Source organism: Heliconius melpomene, chromosome 21 (assembly GCF_056956725.1).
Source record: "Heliconius melpomene rosina isolate 202511_hmr_F chromosome 21, ASM5695672v1, whole genome shotgun sequence".
NCBI lineage: Eukaryota > Metazoa > Arthropoda > Insecta > Lepidoptera > Nymphalidae > Heliconius > Heliconius melpomene.
In genome coordinates, this window is record NC_140409.1 from 6,132,720 (window position 1) to 6,155,522 (window position 22,803).

Sequence of the window (22,803 nt, forward strand, 5' to 3'; positions counted from 1 at the left end):
CAATAGACTACTTACTGACTGACTCCAAAATCTCATATTGTATGTATTTAATACATAAATAAATAATTTTACTTCTTTTTGTTTTATTAAGTTACTAAGTCATCTTAGTTTTTAAATTTAGAATATAATGTCATTATAAATCATTTTTATAATATTAATATCTTATATAACTGATTTCTTTAATAATATCATAGGAATATCGAAATCGTTTAATAAGAGAAGCAACTGGTTGATTTAATATATTTTTAAGCTAATATTATAATTAATAAAATAGTAAAAGGTTATTAGTGAACTCTTATTTAATCAATGTTCCACAATATAGCGTGTACTGGCGCTAGTTTCGCACAGTTGCTAAATATTCACACGCGATGATTGTGTTCGTACCAGAAGAGATATTATCATCTAGTTAAACGACGCATAGTTGCACACTATGCCTCGTTGAGTTCTGCAACCAATTACATAATACCTGTAATTTAGTCGCTTCTAAGGTGGAAAAATCAGTTAGGTCCTCCTTGTCAAGCCTTTCAGTTAGGTACAGTAGGGTAGGCAGAGAGAAACTAGTGTTAAAGCACTCCGTTTCCCACTTTCAGTGGAATTATAGAGGCATTGTGGGAATCGAACCCACAACCTCACAAATAATAGTCGACTAACTAACTAATGGACCGGGAAGTAGAAAATAAAGGAACACAAGCGTCATCTTACTATTTAGTTTATTATCACACTTACAAAAGATACAAAACATATCACGATGGCACTCACTATCAGTGCTTCAGCAGACGTTTCTAGTTAAATTGATGAATGTCGACGGAGCGATTCACTAACTTTCTTACTTAAGCCCTATAACATGTTGACCACTTAATATAATAAATAAAACGAATGAGTATATTATAAAGTTAACATTAGTTAACTATAAACGAATCAAATTCCAATAAGTAGATATATATATTATACTCGTCGTAGATATTTTCTTATCTACTTGCGAAACGGTTACAAATATATATATATAAATATTATGGTACAATTTAATTATATTTTATTTTTTTATTTTTACACAATGTCATAAATAATCCATTTTAAAAAGATTTCTTGAAATTTCTAATAAATAATAATGTCATAATAGTAATTGTGTTGGACGTCTCACACATTTTCTTGTGTAGGTAAAATTATGTCAAAATGTCAGTCGAAGGTGAGTCCGAATTGGCAACTATATTCGCGTAAATGTGGGAAAATGAAGACTTAACAAAATCCCTATTCTTATGGATATCTACTTTGGCGATTAGGATATGTCCACCACGTGTGGATTCCGACAGTTACTAATTTGGTTTGCAAGAAGACAGAACTTCACAAGAATTCGTGAGCTGTCTCTGAAAATCGAACCCTGAATAAACCTATTAGTGAAATTAACTACTAATATGTACACAACGTAAATATTTTAAGGTTGCAGAAAGAAAGCTCTTAATTACATTGCTATGTATTCATAAGATTTAAAAATTATAAACTTTAAGCCTAATTATATATAAGGATACAACTATTACTGATAAAAATGAGAAGTAAAAGTAATCTCTAGGCAGTTTGGAGAGTAATTTGACTAAATGACTGACGTTTCGCCGAGGGACAAAAACGACACGTTATAATAAAATTATAAACGCATAAATAATTTGAATTGGCGAATTCAAATTGTATTTCGTAGCTATTACTTAAAAAAAGTAAATATATTCCCCGGCGTCGTTGTCATAGAATAACTGTTACTGGAGACGAGTTTATTTGGGGATATTGACGCCTCGTGCAGGGCGGGCAGGGCGGGCGCCGATGCCGGCGGCGCGCCTTCGGGCGATGAGTGCGTCGAGACCGCGCAAGGGCGGCGCAGCGGTGGTCTCCGCTGGCTGTGCCTCAGTTTCCGCCTCGGCCTCGCTTTTCTCTTCGCTAGCGTCTTCTTCTACTGACTCTGTCGGCTTCTTTGGTGGCTCCGTTGTGGCCTAGTAAAAAATATTTAATTAAAATATAATTATGCATATTCTATAATAAAATATTTTAAACTGGCAGTAACATTACTTTGAAATAGTATAACAAAATTTAGCGATGAAAGTAATATTTATAAATCATATTCTATGAACAACAACATGAAATAAAATATAATAATACCTCAGTAGCCGGCAACCTTTTCTTCAACAATGGGTTAGGGCGACGGGATGGCGGGGTGACGGCTACACGTGGCTTTGGCGACGGAGACACCTGAAGCCTGTTACGTAGCTTCAACACACCACGAGGTTGTTCAGGTGCAGGCGTAGGGGAGGAGCCCTATAAATATAATAATGTAATAGTTGGTATTATATCTTTGCTGTTATTTTAAAGTCACTGGCAACCTAACCCGAACCGAAACCGAATTCTGGAGACATTTCGTGTTGAATGGTCGAACTCTACCCCAAGCTTTGTCTCGTTACCAGAGAAAATATTGAAATTTCATTTTCGAGTGGGATCGAATCCATGAACTGTTGCGTTTACAGACGCACACATTATTATATCTTAAAAAATATTTAAAATGAATAGGTACAAGTCCTGACATGTAAATTCTTAATTGTTAGTATATTATTAATATTAATGTATGAAAACTAACAAGATATAAATATATATTTTTAAATTAACTTTAAAATATACAAGAATATTTTAACATTCTTTGATACTAGTCGATCGTGTCATTTAATTTTACATAATAATGACTTTAAAAGTAGGTAACCTTGATTTACTTTCAAGAATCGGCAGCAAAGCCGTATATATGTATACATACCTACATATTGAAAATATGTTTATTGATTAAATGTTTTAGGATGTAATAAAGTTATTTTTTTATCAGCTTCACGCTGTATCCCGCACACAGCAGGGTAGGCAGAGGGAACGTAGTGTTAAAACATTCCGTTACCCATTTTCCGCCGAATTCTGGAGGTGTTGTGGAATTCTGGAGGAGGCGTGTTGAGTGGTGGAATGCAACGCCGCGCTTTGTCTCGACACCAGTGCGAAGCAGTAATAAATATTTCATTTCCTCGCGTGGGGATCGAACCCACAACCAGTCGCGTTCACAGACCCCCTGCGCCACAACTGGCCTTAATAATAATATAGTTATTAATATTTAATTTATAAGAAATATAATCAATTTCGAGCCATTTACCGAGTAATTCAAGAAAAGAAACGAGTATTTAGATACCCAACTTAATGCTTTAGAAAATATTTTTAATAATCCTTTTATACATACATTTATAATGCATTGATTAATACATTTAAAAAAAAATAGAAAACATGCCTCATTTTCTGCCTCTGTTGCAGGAACTTCGGGAGCTGATGTTTCAGCGGGTGCTTCCGAGGCAGCTTCTGTAGGTGCTACGCTCGCCAATCCGGGTCTCAGACGAGGACTTGGTCTTATATTGAGTCTAGGTCCGGGTCGCAGTGAAACTGGTCTTACACCCCCTGGTTTACGTCTAGTATGTAAAAAAAAGGTTTATTTTAAGTACCTACACAAATTGTACAATAATAGTATACAAATGTTTAGGGAAATATTTTAATTTATAATTATATAAAACATTAAAAAAAAAGTTTATTAGTACATAAAATATTTTTACTAACAAAATATTTAAGGTACTGAAAAAATAATAATCGGACACGATTATGGAAATATTAGTCTGTTTATTTGTCTACGGCTATGTACACGCAAATCTTCGGAGCTACTGGATAGATTTAAATGAAACTTCTTTTATTGAATAGCTATAAGATCTACACTATGTTTTATTTTTTATACTAGTAGACCTGTTGTAGAACCATAGCAGCCCAACGAAATTATATGAAATAATTAAATATTGCTTTACAAAAGCGGTTCCTTATTTTGCAGACATAAAAATTAAAGATCTGGAATGTTTGATCTGATAATGAAATGACATGTTAAAAAGAATATTCAGCATGTAACAATAAGTGTAAGTCATTAAAAATTACGACAACGTTTGACAGTAATTGCCATAGTTGTGATTTAATCTACACTCAGAGAACTAATTATATTTAAATTGTTTATCCGGTTAAACAACACGGGGCATTAAGTTGTAACTCTACACAAAATATTTCAAATTTGTGTAATAGAGAGAATGGAGTAGAAAACACTCCGTCACACTAAGTCTTTTTGCTTACTGCAAGCTTGAACGACAATAAAAATAAAAGTAGCTTTGTAAGGGACATAAAGTCCAAGGAAATGTAGGAAATTACGGGCGGACAGTGCTTATAATAGTGTGAAATGATATTATTAATTACTAAATCTTTATTTTATTAAAATTTGATATTATCATAATTACCCAATACTTCTAGAAGGAATCGGCGTAGTTTCTACGACTTCTCCGGATGCTGCACTTTGACTAGCAACAGAGGCTGGAGTGTCGGTGACTTCTCCAGAAGATGGCGCGGCAGAAGTAGATGATGGAAGTCTCCTTAATCCGGGGCGAAGACGTGCTCTAGAAATTTAATACATTATTATACATTTTAAACATATGTGTACTGAAAGTATATTTGAATTTGGTACGATCAAGATTTTTTGTGATTGATATAATTATAGTGATTGTGTAGTACTGAGCTATTTGTTTTCTACTAATATGTAATAATAATTTATCATAACCCTTGTGTATGTAATACATTTTGCTATAAATATTAACCTCGGAGCCGCTGCTTCACTGGGAGCGCTGCTTACGGCCTCTGACGCAGGAGCAGCCGTGGAGCTGGGACGTATGCGACCAGAAAACAAGCCGCGACGTCCAAACGCCTGCTAACAAAATATAGCAATATTTATACTTTTCATTTCGTAATTTTGAAACATAAGGACAGAAGGCAAAACAGAATATACAGGTGAAGCGGAACTGTTAAATTACTTCGCGACCATTAACGCCATTTCCCGTCTCACTTTCGGTCAGTGCCCGTGAACCTATCATGCATTGCCACAATTTTTTAGCACAGTCACGTTGATGAGTTAAGTCATTTTTTCATAATTTTGATGTAAAAAGTTTCATTTACAGTTTTATGATGTTTCTTATAATTCTTTTTAAGTATGTCTGGAAAGTTTAGTATCGTTCTGTCTTTACAATAAGAAATAGAAAACAATGGTGTACCTAACTTAAAAATATTATATAAAATCAAAAGTACTGAAAAGGCAAAATGTACTACGGCTTACTGTTCCTTTGTATTTAATCTGTGCTTTGTGAAAAACAGCCGTAATCCTTGACAAATTACAAGGAACTTGAAAAAAATTGAGGCAAATAAAGCAAAGATATATAGATAGTAAGAAGAACAAAAATAAAAACTAACGAAAAGAAGGTGCTTTCATCTCTTTTCATAAACAAATAAAGAATAATTGGTGTGCTCAATTAGTCTCTTGCATAGGATTAGTACTTTATGGTTGTACCAGTATTGCAGACGACGATGAAGACTCGTCTTCAATGTGTCGGCTAAAAGTGTTCCCCAATGTAGATTCCATTAGATTATTAACAGGTCCATTTTGAACTTTAGCATGTTTATTTTTAACTTTTACATGTACCTAGCAGGTAAAATGAACTAGAACTAAACTTTCGAAATCATTCAATATCTTTGAATTTTCGTATTTAATTAACGGCTTATTAATAGAGTCTCCTAATGATATATTCGAACAAGAGTTTATAAAGCTATAATTTGTTAATTACGAATTTTATTTTCCCTTTCTCTATCACTTTAAGTGTTGAAACAATACAGGATAATTTACAATTTACGATAACGAGTTTAATACAACACCACATTGATAAAAATATAAGTACATACTTGTAATAAATATAGGTAAATGATAGCAATCTAATGTTCTTGACAATCTATTAAGCTATTTATTCAACATTGATAGGATAAAAATATAATTTAAATCATTAAATATTTTTATCTTTTTGTTTAGATGTATTTTTTAAAATTATATAATCTCTATAATATGTTTTTTACCTTCTTAAGATGTAATTATTTATTTTTATATGAGTAAAACGCGACTGCTTATTTGTATGTATGTAATGTATCCATTAAAACATTGTTGCATGTTAGTTGGCGACAGTATGATCTAGGCTATTAAATACTTACTTCGTTAAAAGGAAGTTTATAAACACCAATAATATTCGCATTGCAGGCGTTCGCTGAAGCATGTCGCTTTACATTATTATATCAAAGTGCTCAATCAGACCGAAAAAAAATAATAAGTAGATGCAAACCTTTGGTTGCGGTGCTTTTTCTACTGGAGCGGAGGTGGATGTCTCTACAGCAGCTGCCGTTGTCTTTTTGATTCCATTGGGCTTACCAAAACGACCTGTCAATAAACCACAAAAAAGCTCACATACTATATTCAATCACATAAATTATGTACATTTAACGCAATTACTTACAGTGATATTATTGTCTATCGTTGAACAAATACTTAAAATTAAAAAAATATTATTCATATAACTATGCGTAGATAATATAAATATTATAACTATTTTTATACAAAAAATAAGTCTTAATTATTAATACCCACCTTTAATACATAGGTATTTTTATTGCGAAAATAAAGTATACTCAAAACTTAGAAAAAAAGGACGCTAATAATTCGCATAACTCGCAAGGCAGCATAAATATCAATATCGCTTTGGCTTTAACATAAATATTTCTCTTAATTATATGACAAAAATCTTATTTAAAATTTTACTAATATAAGAAGGAAACAATATCATAAATGTTAAACATCATGCCTAAATGTATTTCTTACCTCGAGCTCTCGTAGAGGATTCTTGAGGTGCTTCGGTGGCAGAGCTGGTAGAGGCAGGTGCGCGAGCCCTCGATCCAGGGCGGCCCTTGAATCTTGAAGGACGGGTTGGTGCAGCGGTCGTCGTCGGCGCTGGAGTGGTAGTTGTAGTCGTTGTGGTAGTGGTGGTGGTGGTGGTCGTGGTCGTAGTTGTCGGTGTAGTTTCCTCTTCAGTCGTGCTAACTAACTCCGTCGTCCATGCGTCTTCATCTACGGTAGTCGAACCGTCGAAACTCATCAGGTCCCCGGCTGGACTGATCTCATTGTTTAGATTTTCACCGGCTAAATAAGCATACAAGTCTAGAGCAACTTTCTCCATCGCTGTCATCGTTGTATACTCAGTAGTGTCTTGTTCATAAGTAGTTGTATGTTTGTAATCGGATGGCAATTTGGAATCATCTTGGATTTCCTGGAATCTAATCCCACTTGCTAAACTATGTCCTTCTCTTTGACTTTCTTTAGCATGAGACGGTTCATTGGCAAGTAAAGAATTGTCTGCATTTTCTGTAGTGGTTTTGCTTTCTGACGAGTATCTTGTAGGTGGTTCTTTATATTGTGCTGGAATATCTCCGGCGTGAGTTTTGAAACTGTCAAGATCTACTAATTCGGAACTTGGGCGCCTGCAATAATTTTGTTTTTTTTTAATTCTACTTACATATATCCAATAGCATAAGAGTTAACAAAGGCAATTAACTCGTAAAGAAATCAAGTAATTAATAAAATTATTGATAATAATACATTATTGAATAAAATTACTCTTTAAATTAAAACCATCACCGAGAAGAAAATATGTATATATGAATACGAACAGTTCATAAGAAACTTATTTTATTAAGCTACATTTTATATGCATGCCATAGATCATGCTAACAGAAAGAAAACATCTATTTTTGCGACTATACCTGATATGAGCACGTGTTCTGCTTCTAGATTGACCTATTGACTCATCAGCAACATTGTCAACCTGTGAGCGACCACGATGTCTTATTGTTTCTGAAGATACTTCAGGAACATATGTTGTAGAGCTTGAAGCAACCAAATTACGACCGCGAGGAGGAAATCGTGTGCTCGATGGAAGCCTGACGAGAAAATTTACTATATTCCATGTACACATCTTACCAGAATGCTCGTTTCACAGTGCAGTGATTCTTCAAGAGCTCGTGCGACAGTAAGCTATTGATGATAAGTTAATGAGTCTTGAATGAAATGTGTGTTATCTACTTTGCATCAACTATAAATTATATTACTCGTGACTACTACTACAACTACTGCACCACTAAGCTCTACTTCGTGTGATATTACATACTATGTAAAGTTAATTATAGGTTTGATTAAGCTTACCGCTCTTCACGAGATTCTTCTTCAATTCCTGGCGTAGCAGCTGTCCTTCCTCGTGTTCTGGATCTGCCTGGTGATGAGTAAACCTCATTATGCACTTCCGGAGCTGGGGATGTAGTTGAACTAGATCTGTCAATTGTACTGTATTTGCTTTTAGGTTTTACTTCCTTTGCTATGTGATTCTCACTTTCAACTTTTTGTGGTCCATCGTGAGAATTTGATGCAGGAGCTAAGGTACTTGGAGGAGCATTATCTTTATTTTCCTTTTTCCCTCCTTCATCTTCATCGTAGTAATAGTAAATATATTCATATTCATAGTCTTGGCCATTAGGACCTTTTTTAACTTGAATTCTGGAATGTTTTTGTTCAGAACCAGCTGTTTCCAACTTAATATTCGATGAAAGTAGCCCACTGTTAATATCATCTATAGTGTCGAAATTAATAGGAATATAATCGTAGGTTTGTGATTTAGATGGTGCTGACGTAGTTAATACTGGTTTCTGAGTAGTTGTTTGATCGTTATCAATTAGCTTTCCTGATTCCGACATAGTTTCTAGAGCAACAGAAAGCTTAGGATTGTTATCTACAGCCTTAATATTCTCTTTTATTTTAATATCTTCCAATTTAGAGACAGGAATATCTACTTCAATAGATTCTGTAACTTTAGATTTTTGAGCCTTTTTCAATATAACTTTTTTATCCTCCTCTATAGAAATAATACCTTCAGAAGGGTGTTTAATTTTTCCACTGTGTAATTTTTTAAATATTTTTTCGCCATCGTCTTGTTTTGTTAATCGATGATTGGGGTGTTTTTCAGGAATTTTATGTGAAGTTTCAAAATTTCTTAAAGGAGTTTGTTGTCCAGAACTCACTAGTACATATTCTTCTCCTGGACGTGGCTCTGTTATTATGTCCACTTCACCGTAAACGACTTGGAAAGCAAAAAGCAGGAAACATCTGCAAAAAAGCAGATTTAAATATAAACAATATAACAGAAAAATACAACTTAAAATAGTAAATTCTAGGTTAACTAAGTTGTTTATTCAAAATTACTCGTATAATTGTTTACAATTTACTCTGTAAAGTATGACGATGGCCGCTCTGTCGGAGACAGCTTCATTTTAAATCTCTTATATAACCTAGAACAACGTATGCTATGTATTTAACGTGATAAAGAAGAACAAAATATAGCTTAAAACAGTTTTGTTCTTTATAATTTTTTTTGTAATCTGTAAAAAAGAAGGCATATATCGTCGCGAAATTTTTTATAGATCTTTTTAAATTATACAACTCCGTACACTATTTTGATCTATTTCGTAAGGCAAGCGTTTATAATGTGAGTACATTTTAATGAGTTTTTTACGTTATTCTAAGCTTTAATCTTATATAATATGCATATAAAAAACCTTTCCCCCGAATCATTCTGTCTATTGGTAAAAATTACATTAAAATACGTTGCGTAGCTTAAAAATTACACGCATGCAACACGTTTAGGTGAGTTTTTTTTATATAAATAGACTAGTAACCCGCTCACGGCTTCGCTCGCATCAGTATCCTATATCTTATAAAACAAAGTCGCTTTTCGTGTCTGTCTGTTGTTTCTAACTCTTCTTCTTCTAAACCACCCAACGGATTTTATTGCGGTTTTTACCATTAGGTCGAGTATTTTTCGTAGAAGGTTTATATATAGTTTATTATTTGTACATTCTTAAGTAAATTAACATAAATACGAAAAATATGAATAAAGTCCTACCCGCTGAGACACTTTCGCGCATGCGCTGCTTTAATGGTAAGTACTACATGAAAAAAATGTACTGGAGTATTGTTCCTCTCAATGAGATCTACAAAAAAGTCCGCGAGAGCATATTTTTATCTTTTAAGGATAACGTGTAGTGATCATATTTCTGTCTAAAAATAATAATTTCAATATATTTTTTATTGTGAGGGATATTTTTCCATAATGGTATTAATCCTTATCCTTTAAAATACTTTATTAATTTTCTACGTTAAACGAAGATAAAATTTGCTATTTACACTATTTCGAAATTGCGAATAGTTTTAGAGAAAAACGCATTTAATTGTTGACACATCACGCCGTTGACTCACCAGCTGTGCCGACTCAAGTTTTACTTATCCCTTACTCTCAGCATATAAATAAGTACATTAGTTACGTTGGCCATTTAATGTAGATCAAAACTGTCTTTACTGTTTTTCATTTTAATAAGTACTTTAGAAGTTGTTACAATATCAAAAAATCCTTGCTGCGAAACGGCTCGCCACTCGCCATGCGTCCGCCGCGCCCGCCTGCCTTACACGCATCGGTGGTTCAGTGGTAGAATGCTCGCCTGCCACGCGGGCGGCCCGTGTTTGATTCCCGGCCGATGCATTCTATTTAATTTTCCTCACAGGCAGCCACGTAGTGCTTGCTTTTCATCAGGGACAGAATACCCTCTTCAGCATTAACCACAAGCAAAAAAAAAACCCGCCTGCCTTTATAGCAACGAAGATTTAGATGCGTTTGCACGTATTGGATAATTAGAGTTGAATGTATTATTTCAGCGCGATATATTTTTTGTAGTAGTTATTAGTAGGTAAGCTTTTGTTTATAATTTCTTCCGTTTAAAAATAGTCATTTAACTATCTAAAAATAGTCATTTAAATATATTTTAATAAGTACTTGAAAAGATTAGTAGCACAGATTTAAAATAAAGGTACCTACTAAAAAATCCTTGCTGTGTAAAACAATTGGAAAATCCTTATTGAAACTACGAAAATGCGGGTTGCATTAGAGTTTAATTAATCTTCACATTATCTTAAGTGCTTTGCAAACATACATTATATGAATAATCCAGTAGTAAAAGCGGGCGAAGCCGCAAGGGGGTCGCTAGTTTTAATATATGTAGGAAATCTAAAAATAAATAAAAATTTAAATCGGTATTTAATCGTTTAGCCAAAGTATACATTATTTTACTTTAAAAAATAAAAATAATTATTCTTTTATTGTAGTACACAAATCAATTTTATAGATATATTAAAAAAGTATAAGTACACTACTAGACTGCACTACTCGGCTCAAAAAATGTGTGGTACGTCTTCGTAGATGGCTCTATCTATACATGCGTCGTGACAATTTTAATTCATAAACAAAGACAGATAAAAGTAAAATTTTATAATAAATAAAATACTAAAAAGTAAGTATATTAGCTTAATCAATAGAAATAAAAAACAAATGTAACAGCATGCAAAATATAAGATATGCTCGTGAGAAATTCTATGAATCGGGGCGTGGGTGACTGTTACGCATTCCTAGTCGACATCAGCGTGGATCGATGAAGTAACACATTGTAAACACTTTCGCCACTTCTACACTCGCACGCCGCTTAATATTTTTTTATATAATTTTTTTATTTATCATTATAAATATATTTTCAACAAATATTTACTCGTATATAGCTGCTGCTGCTGTGCCTAGCTATCCTTTACATAAAAACACATTATGTAACTATTACCTTTACATAACAAAAACCGTTGTAATTTTGACATTTGATAAACTTTAGAGAGTATATATCAAACAAGACTAATGACGAATATTAGCATTGGAATAATGCATTTGTTGACAAATTAATGTAAATCTTACCAACAATCGAAATATAGTAACAAAAGACTTTTTTGTGTCGTAAATTTATACATATAAAATCGAGAGGTCACTCACTCATCACGAAATCTCAGAAACTACATGTGCTGGGAATCTCAAATTTTCCATAGGAGTTATTTATTGGACGTAGGTGCTCGCTAAGGGAATTTGCAATATTCGACTTCTAAGGGGTTGTTTTTCGGGTCGAAAGTTTGTATGAAACTTCGTTACAACAAATGCTAGGAGCCTCAAATTTTGCATAGACGTCACTAGGAGTGACGTCTATGCAAAATTATGCAATTAAGTGCAATTAAGTGCAATTTAGTGGAGACGTAGTCATGGAGACAGAAATTAATAATAACATAGTTCACGCGGGTGAAACCGCGAGCGGGCCGCTAGTATAGTATATAATTATAATTTTTTTTTTCAGCTTTACGCTGTGTCCCGAATATAGCAAGGCGTATATATATGCGCCAGTCGTGGCGCAGTGGCACAACTGTGGAGACAAGTTGTGGTTTCGAATTCCACTCAAGGGAATGAAATATTTAATATTTTTATTTCTTGGCTCTGTTTTTCGGCGGAAAGTGGGGAACGGAATGTCTCAACACTAAGTTCTCTCTGCCTACAGCGTAAAAGTGATTATAATAAATGAATTATGTTGCTACTACAATAAATTCAACAAATCGATCCACGAGTGCACCAAGACCGGTATACAATAACCAGTTCAATTTCACTAGATGTAAGGTCGCAAGCGCAAGGCTAGGTGAGCGTACCTATTAAAACTATCCTCCAGACCACCTTAGGAAGACCTTTCTGATTCCAATATATAGTCTTTGACTGTTAATGACATAAATTTGCTTAAATGGATGCAAAACGTTCTAACTGATCTAGTAGTCTATAATGTGATTTATCGATATGACCGACGATTGAACGGGGGACTGTCAAAGACCATAAGGATGCGAAATATCAAGCAGGGTTGGTAGAGGAAGTTTAGTGTTGAGACACTCTGTTCCCCACTTTGCGCCCAATCCTAGAGGTATTGCATGTAAAGTGTACACATTTGTTGATCTAACACCATAGCAAACGTTTATTTTCATTTAAAAGCGGAAATAGGACTACACATTCACTATCTCTACTAATTTGTTGAAGTGTGTAATATTTAGTTACGAAATATCGTAGATGGGATGACCTTTAACTATATATTTATAGGTACATACATATGTAAATTCGACATTTAACTTTGTGACATGTGAAATCTAAGAACAGGTTTGATTCATCAAAGGTATGAGTATGTTTCGTGTGTGGATGAAAATTGCAATTGTTTATCGTGGGAGCTAAGTTGTATCTGTTAGGGAACCTTAGTTGGTCAAGGACTTCACGCATTTCCCACACACTGCGCGAGTACAAAAAGATAATTCTTCTTATACTTCATTATAATATGATAGTTATTTAAAAACTATATATACAATGTACGAAAAACAAAGTTAAAGATACTTCTTTCTTTGATATGATAAAGGAAAAGATAAACATATTTTATAGACTATTTATCGAGAGGCTTAAAAATTCTAAAAACATAATCTCTTGTACTGTAGAGAAAGAAACAAGGGAATATGGTCGTATTAAGAATATTAAGAATTACAAGAAGACAATTTTAAGAATTTGTTCCCGTTTGACACAATTCCACTGCTTTTATTGTCTTTTTTTCACCTAAATCTACCCACTTTTACACTTGTACGCTAACAATATTATATATATATATATTAATATCCCGTACAACATTTTCAAACGCAGCAAGATTAACTTCGCGCCCTCTTAGGTAACTAACTTGTCTAAGCAACTTATTAGCATCTACTGTCCTTAGTGTATATATAACTATTTTATAATAAAACTATTCGCTTTTAAGCTTGTAGCAAGTTATTTAGAAATTTCTCAAGGTGTATTTTTTTTTCATTTTATTACTATTTTAAAATAAAATGTACATATACCGTTAAATAAAATTATATAGATAGATATAAATTATAACAAATTAAAATTTTATTTCATCTTCATTCAACCCATTTTTGGTTATCTCTCACGTCGATTTCACTTCATATAATATACTGCTATTGCAGTTGCTTACGTTCGACGGTCGTCATCCTCCGTCTCCGCTTTGGTCGTGCCACATCCGTGATGCGACTTCAGATGACTTACGAAAAAAAGTATCTTTTAAGTTATATAATTCACACAGATATATGATAAAAAACTTTTGAACAGTCACGACGAAAAGCAACATATTCTTCTAAAACATTTAACTGTATAAGTAAATTTAAAAGAAATTATATCACTTAGTTCGAAATAATTATTTATAATGAATTAATTATTAATTATATATAGAGGAAAGCCGTGGCGCAGGGTCAAAAAGTGAGACTATAAATGCGACAGGTTTTGGGTTCGATTTACACTCGAGGAAATGAAATATTTTAATTTCTTTGCTCTGGTCTAGGCAAAACGGGGTGTGCGGCGGAAAATAGAGAACGGAGTGTCTCAACACTAGGTTCCCCCTTGCCCCCCTGCTATGTATGGGATACAGCGTAAAGTTCAATAAGTATATATTTTTATACCAACATAATAATTTTAACACATGAAAACCACTGCATGCAAAAAAAAAATGATATCTTGCACAAGTTAAACAATAAAGATGGTGCAATGAAGCTTAGAGAATTCCTTTAGAGAACGTAGTAACTCAGCCTTTAATAATTTTATAATGGTTGACGACAAAAGTTGAATATCGTGAGTCATAGGCAACACACCCGGATTTGTGTTTATTTAATCTATCCGGATGTCTTACATAAGTGAGCTCGTTCTAAGCGAATAATAGCGTGGATATAATTCCAATTTATATTGCAACTATATAATTAAACTAGCGGACGCGCGCAGCTTCGCTTGCGTATTTAGGGGTGAATTCCAAAAAAAACCACGAAACATGTGTTGATGATTGATTGATTGACATGATTTAATGATTTTTCCATACAAACTTTCAACCCCTTATTTGCACCCTGAGGGGGTGAATTCTAGAAAACCATGAAACACATGTTCAAATTAATATTTTTAAGAGTCTAAATTAAAATTTTTATAATAATCGGTGGCGTTTTAAAGATTTTTCTATACAAACTTTCATCCCCTTATTTGCACCCTTAGGGGAAGAATTCAAGAAAACATGAAACATGTGTTCAATTAAATACTTTTAAGAGTCTGAATCCCAAATTTTATAAAAATTGGTGCCGATTTAAAAAAAAATCTATACAAACTTTCAACCCCTTATTTGTACCGTTAGGGGGAGAATTGTAGAAAACGATGAAACACGTATTCAATTAAAAACTTTTAAAAATCTAAATTTCAAATTTTATAAAAATCGGTGCCGAATTAAATTTTTTTCCATACAAACTTTCAACCCCTATTTCGCCCCTTTAGGGTTAAAATTTTTCAAAATCCCTTCTTAGTGGATGTCCAGATTACGAAAGTAAACATCTGTCTAAATTGCACGTTTCTACGCACAGCGGTTACGGCTGTGCGCGCGTCTTACCTCAGTCAGTGAGGACAAGTCCTTTTATATATATAGATAATACGGACATATCTCTAGTCTTTAGTAAGTAGTTAATTATGTATGTATGTATGTATGTGAAAAAATATATATATTATAGCTCCTAAAAAAGTTACTAGTAGCAATGAATATGATTTCCTGCTTTGCTCGAGTAGACACGTAGGCTATGAGGAAGTGCATTTCCGCTGCGTCAGTTGTTATTTAATGTCCAAAATATTCATAAAATAATAATACAGATATTATACATTATTTGTGTTTGTTATATATATATTTTTATAGATATATAACGTAATATATATCACATTTATTTCGAATTATATTAATTCTAACCGAGATCCTATTCTAAACGTTATATAGTATTGTAATATACAACCTCTATTTATACTGTGTTGATAAGTTGTAAATACTATTAACAGTTTAATTTAACTGCTTAGTTAAACTATATAACAGTTTATGTAATTTTTCATTCCGTCGTAGTAATATATAGAAAGATATGTTTAGTACTCGTCTTTTTAATAGAAACATTCAATTTCACTATGTAGAGCTTTATTCAAGCTATTACTATGACTTTCATACAGAATTACAGAATTCTGTATGAAAGTCATAGTAATACAAATGTAATTGAAATTGCCGTGACTACGACTTAATAAATACACAGCACAATTAGTCCTTTTTATTATATTTATAGACTATTTTAAATTATATAAGTTACATAAAATATTCGAATTCTATTTAATTTATAGAATATTTTAGTCATGTTATTCTGAATACTTAGTAAAGCAATTTTTTTCGTAGCTATACTTTTATTCACATAGGTACATCTCTAATATAATTGAACAGAATTCAAACGTCAGAATGCTCTTTAAATTTATTTCTCAAATCTATTTATTTTAATTTTTTTAAGTAAAATACGAAAAATATGCTACGACCCACAATTCGAATATTAAAATTGTGCAATTTACGTTCCATTAAATATCAACAAATAGTACTCAAAAAAATCGCGTTGGTTTACTAAGGTAATAGAGGACCTTAGTATTAAAGGCGTCCGTAAAAGAAAGAATGCTTCCACGAGCGCTAACGACATGACTTTGACTTCCTGCATTGGCTGTCCACGTGACAGGCAATGCAGGGTGCCGGCGGGGCCGGTGGAGTCGGGCTGCAACGCGAGCGACGGTAAATGTAGATATTATAAGACAAGGTTGTCATACCTCGCGCTCCGAGGTCGCCGGTGAACGTACGGGGGCAGCTATGTAAGCGTGGCCAATTGCTTGATTGTTTTGTCTCTTTCAGGTTTATATGCGTGTGAAACGAATAGATGAATGGAGATAGTAGTTTCTTAAGAAATTGCATTTGATTGTAACATTGAGACCAAATTGTGACATATTGTGCGTTAAATAAATTTTTATATTATTTTATTGTATTGTATACATATGTAGGTATTTCATATAACATATAACTATATTTACTTGAGTGAATTATATTATTTAAGCTTGTTTTAAACGTAACATATGGATATTTATAATTAATATATTATATCACGTCGAGTTTTACATAAAAACTATAGGCTAGACATAAATCAATAGATATAATCGATGGCTTATCGTACCTTACGGTATTACAGTTCATCAACCCTACCCAATTGGATGATAGTCACGTTGTAATTAACACATGAGCGTGCTGTGCTTGCTAATTTAAAATTTTAAGTACTTAATTGCCAAATACTAAATCAAATACACTTTTTATTGCGTAGATAAATATTTAGGAAAATAAGTTTTTAAAGAAATAAATAGAAATAAGAATTAATCATCTGCGAGATGTTATTGTTTTTATAGTATATAAATGTTACTTGAAGTTTCATATCGTAAACCGTCGATTAAAAATATATATAAAAGTATACAACTTTGTTATAGAAAAAAATAATGAATTCTATATTTATAGGCAAGACACGCTTAAACCATCTCTGGTATTTCTGCGAGGCTAACGAAGAGCAGTCCTAAGTTGGCAACCTTGCCCCAACAAATTTGCATAGCAGTTATTTAAACTATCTGTATGTTCAATACAAACATCATAAATATTTTATTGTAAAATATATAAATTAAAATACGTTACCAGCTAAATAACTACTATATTAGCTTTATTCATCTACCTTTACAAAATATGAAATGATCGATATGAAAAAATAAGATATTCAAGAAAATGAGCTTTCGATGGTTATTACAACGAAATAACTGAAAAGTCTATATTATAATAGAACGATGACGCATATCCCTGCTTCGTCTCGACGTGCGCATAGAATTTCAAAGTTCTCGCGGAATGAGTACGCACAGCACGCACTAGAATTATTCTTGTTGACACAAAAATATTGTTGCCAGACTGCTATAGAATATTTAAGCATTTTATACTTATACATAATTAATATAGTATATAGTAGGTATACACATGATCGAAGGTATGCGGCAAATAATATAGAATACTATTCTATTAAATTTACTTTTCGTAAAAAACTAGATTTTTGATTATAACAAGTAGTTGATTTAGTAGAAGCTGTAATTAAATATTTTATGGATAAAATTTATTTAAAAATATTTGGTTCGTAATAAAACTGCAATTTTAAATTAATATAAAGCTATATATCGTAGTAAAATTAAAAATGAATCATGATTCGTTTTTTCCTGTATCCTATATAGGACAAAGTAGGTACATAGTCGTTTCAAGGTTCGTTTGGCCAAATTCTTACGCTTCTCCAAGCAGAAACTCAACTTTTATCACAATGCCAACATAAAACATGTTTCGTAAACAGGAACTTTTCATGCGTAAGCACCGCAACAATATGCCACACCCTGATAGAATTTCATCGAAGCTGACTAGGTAATTATAAAAAAGAGTGACTCAAAAATACAAACATAAACGATTACAATCTACTAAAATGTTTACTTATATCAAATAATTTAAGTTAAATTGAATCTTTAACTAAAAATAAGTTGCATAATAACTATCCAAGAACGTGGATGCAGAAAGAGCCAAGGTTAAAAAACTATTCCACTCACGCATAGCACAGCTTTCGATTTTAACCAATCACTCTATAGAGATAACGTAATTTAAAAACCAAGAAACAAATATAATAAAAACGACACGCTCATCCGTTATCTCACTGCACATTCCCCAAAAGGTCATCGGCTTAAAAGTGAAACTGATCGATGCCGAAAGTGAGGCTTACAACACGTGAAGATAAGCTCGTAAAATCTGGAAGTGAACCCGGACCTATTTATACAGCTGACGTAACTCTTATTTCAATGTCATGCAAAAATACACTAGACATAACCAATTTTCCGCAACAAAATTGACATTTATATAGAATATATATCCTGCAGAAAATCAAATCAAATTGAGAAGAAAAGAGAGAAGATGATAAATGAAAATGATGTCATACTTAAGTATAACACAAACGAATATAAGAAATATAAAGAAATAAAGTCACTCGTTTATAACATACCAAATTTAAATTGATGTTTTTGTACATCGTGATTTTCTTTTATTTAAAAAGAGATATCAAAACAACTTACATAAGTAAGCAAGCGGCCTTAAGGACATGCCAAATATGTAACTTTGTAGGTCTCCTAGCTTGAGGAAAGTCATTCTGCTACAAAAATATTATGAGTATTTTTTTACAAGTTTTTGTTTTATACAATATAAAATTCCGTTTAAACTATTAAAGGAAAGATAATGTTAACAAAATATTATATGTGCAATAAAAAATTACGCTTTAAGTTTAATAAATGTAGAGATGCCGACTACGAAAACATATAAAACAGTTTTTTTAACTGGCAATTGAATGATTCCTAAATAAGGGTATAATCTTATAGCAATTCAATTGTAAAAAGTAATTATTGATAGTAGTCCTCCTCCAAGTATGTTGTTCAACTTGCAGTTCTCGTTTCCGTTTCACACATTTCGAACATAATATGTTCGTAAATGAAGTAGGAAATGAATGATTTTCCTTGAAATTAATTATAAACAGTGCTCTGAAGGTGGAACTTGCATTCTCAATACAAAATAGGTAATATTGGTCGACGCAACTGTAACATTTTTGCTTTATCTAGTATCAAGTTATTAAAAACAACTAACTATATATAAAGAAAAATCCTTCAATAATTTACCGCTACAAGCATGACCGCACTGAAAGTATTGGGTTGCGAAAATGTTACTTGCGAATCAGTAAGCATTATAGTATTCAAACAGTTTCGATGATACTGGTCGAGGCGTATTGGTGGATAGGTCATAATGATCAAACAGTGTGGTGTGGGGGTCGTCGAGGGGTTGCGCAACAACCAAAAGGCAAGCATGGATTTGCGGGTGACGACGGGTCACCGCCACCCGTCGCCCTTGACATATCGCTGCATAAGAAGTAGAAAGTGCAAAAAAATCAATCGATCGAGATAATACTTAGCAGCAACTGGACATGAAAATTCTCTCTCTAAGACTATATGATAAAGAAACAAAATATATATATATATATATATCTTTTTTATTTACAGACATCGGAAATATTCAGTTTAGTAATAAGACATTGCATAACTTGATGCTGAGAAAGAATATTATAGATGAACAATGGTATGTGATGAGTTCATGTGTGCAATAGGGAAAGTGGTAGTGGGCAGGAAGGCTGACTTCGTAAATACTGCGCGAATCTTAGGCAGATGCACTTGAAGTGTTCAAGTAAATTCCGATAACTAATATTGCTAATAACACAAACAAGGATTGATATTTAGATATTAATATCCTGAGTATTTAGATATGATTACACGAAAATATTTTATTATTTTCCTTAAATGGCAAACGGTACGGTACCTCTATATTTTACGATTATTATTTAATACCTAGCAACACCAATAAAACATTTTAAATAGGTTATCTAATTAACATAATAAAAAAATATCCACATTCCTACAAAGACGTGTTAAAAGCGAAAGTGAAGGTCAGATGAAGACGAGAAGTGAAGATGCGAGAGTGGATGAGACCGGTCCGGGCTCGGCTCGTAAGTTTCTAAGCGAGACTTGTAGCACTGCTGTGATCCGGGGAAACTCACTTCTTAGGATGTCACGGTAGGCTTTGAATGAAGCTATTATGAAATTATAATATTTCTTTATTTCTTTACATCTTTTATCAATAATGAAATATTATGGATAAGAAAAGTTATGATATCTATCCGATAATTTTTGAGATATTAAAAGTTTACAATGAAATATTACTAACACTAAATTAATTAAAAATTAAATAGTTAACTTAAATTAAACTTCTCTTTTATACAACTCCAACATACAAAGGTTGGAGAGATCGCCTTAAACGATAAGGCCACCTTGTTGTACATTGTTTTTTTTATTAATACACATAATATGTAATATGTACATTTTAGTATGCTATTTATTATATTGAATTGAAAAGTAATAAAATCTAAAACATTATTTTTTATTGAAAAAAATGCTAATCTTATAGCGTTATAAAACATTTAAATCGACATAACTTTTTAATGTTATGTTTGCACTTGGTTTGATTGTAAACGTGGTATAAATATCTATTACAACTTTCTTTTCACCTTTGAGAGTTACGTACGCCCGAATCTGTATCGCAGAGAAATTCCAATATGTACTGATTTGTATTCAAAAAGAGAGGTTTCGGAATCACGCATAGGCGATAACAAATTGTTAAAAGTAAAGAGTTTTGTTTAACGGCGAAAGTGAAACAATAGAAATTACGACATGCCGGTAAGTGTTAATAGTGTGTTCACTCACTCGGCTTATGTTCAGAAGTTACAGCTATTTATTATATCTTCCAGATGATAATAACTTACTAACGGGCTATACGAGTATATTGGGATGGAATGACCTAGAAAAATGTATTATTTTTTTATTCTAGAGTCATTCTAGAGGCATTTTAACACTTAATATTTGCTATTAAAATAAGCTTCCTTTAAAATAAAATTTACATAATATTATATACGTTGTATTAAGAAATTAATTATTTATATATTAATTGCATAACAGATTCATAGCTATATATATCATCGCCAACAAGTCTCACATTCTTAAATTTTAAATAAATTAGAATATTGTCTGTGTATATATATGCTCGCAAATGGACAATTACTGTGAACTCTACTATTATTTATATCTAATTTTTTTCTGACATAACTACGTCTACGTCATTTTACGTTCGATTAAATATGTCATGCTTTTTCTATTTATATAATAATTATTGTATTATTTGTAAGATGGGAAAACTGGCTATTAGACTGGCGCGTGAGCTTTCTGGCAAGAAAGTTTATTAGTGTATCTGTATTGCGGGATACCACAGATTTGTGGCAACCAGGGAAAAGTTATTATTATTAACAAGGTTCACAAACACAGACAGGAGAGACAATGTGCGCGCTTAGTCGTGCATATTTTAAAAGCAATATTTCGCAGCCTTCATTGAGAAACACGCGCCCTCATTCGTGATGTCAGTTGCCTGTTGTTGAGCAACCAACATTTGATTTCCACACAAGAAATCAGATCATATTATTTTTGCCATGTCTAAGGTATAAGATGCATCTATCTATAGTCTATATATACCTACAGGCCGCGAGGTAGCGTCAAGTTACGTAAAGCTCGGTGTCCGCACCATCCACCACGCATATGCAAACACGCGATGAAAGTGACAATATTCGCTAACAGGTTTTGATTCGCTATTTTTTATTAACATGATTATTGCCTATTAGAAAGTCATCGTGGAAAATTACGAAATTATATTATGAAATAGTCACATAATAACAACAAGTTTGCTATCAACATTTAACCGATGTTAGCCCGAGATGGTGTGGTAAGCTAAGATGTACTCACAGCACTATCCTGGTGTCCATGTTGAGGGTCAGCTGCTGGGAGCTGCGAGTGCGTGCTGATGCAGCTCTGGTCGCTCGGGCTGGCGACTGCAACAAAAACCTCACGTCAGCACACGCGCCTTTCCCAAACGACATACAATTGCGACAGGGATGCTCAACGAGGAAGCTGCATCGCACATTTAAATGCAACGTTAATGTCAGAGAGCGTTTAAATGCCAATAGCGGCGACCTTTCGGTTTTGAACTAGGTTGTGCAAGCGAGGATCGCCGGTCGTGTGAGAAAGGCGAGTGCATGAGTGACGCACCGAGGACGTGCGAGGACGTAACACCGCTGGCGACGCGTTGCCGACGGCGACTAACCTCGTCGCCGCCAGTGCCCCTCTTACTTATAGCCGCATGCCCACCACTGCTTCACTGCTTGAGCACCACCTCGTTCCTTTAGTTCAGTCGACACCCTAAGATAACCTGGTGCAAGCACTACCTGCAGCTACTTCTTCCATAGATGAGTCCCCTCATCCCAGCCCGTACAGACTCTCAATTTAAGTACGATTGATCAAGCATTAGCAC

At 33.2% G+C, this 22,803-nt stretch overlaps 1 protein-coding gene across 4 annotated transcripts; it reads right to left on the minus strand.

The window, feature by feature from the left end:
- Positions 1-693: 693 nt before the first annotated feature.
- On the minus strand, positions 694-22,665 carry LOC146527026 (uncharacterized). Of its 4 annotated transcripts, none has more exons than XM_085205961.1 (11): positions 22,542-22,665; positions 22,239-22,324; positions 8,153-9,106; positions 7,714-7,890; positions 6,776-7,431; positions 6,243-6,337; positions 4,683-4,789; positions 4,329-4,484; positions 3,296-3,470; positions 2,143-2,298; positions 694-1,976 (listed from the first exon to the last, which is right to left on the minus strand). In XM_085205961.1, exons 2-11 carry the CDS (start codon positions 22,256-22,258, stop codon positions 1,761-1,763), a joined length of 2,712 nt encoding a protein of 903 aa, XP_085062087.1. In that variant the 5' UTR covers positions 22,259-22,324; positions 22,542-22,665; the 3' UTR covers positions 694-1,760. The 4 variants fall into 4 exon arrangements, with proteins under 4 accessions (XP_085062087.1, XP_085062085.1, XP_085062086.1 ...); XM_085205959.1 differs by having other exon boundaries at positions 4,683-4,792; XM_085205960.1 differs by having other exon boundaries at positions 4,683-4,792; positions 22,467-22,582.
- Between the last annotated feature and the right edge of the window lie 138 nt (positions 22,666-22,803).

Coding starts and splice junctions, on each gene's coding strand:
- LOC146527026 (XM_085205959.1), bottom strand. CDS start 22,258: ATGGACACCAGGATAGTGCT. Junction 7,891..8,152: donor GAAGAATCTCGTGAAGAGCG/GTAAGCTTAATC, acceptor TTTTCTCGTCAG/GCTTCCATCGAGCACACGAT. Junction 4,793..6,242: donor AAAAAGCACCGCAACCAAAG/GTTTGCATCTAC, acceptor ATATTTTGTTAG/CAGGCGTTTGGACGTCGCGG.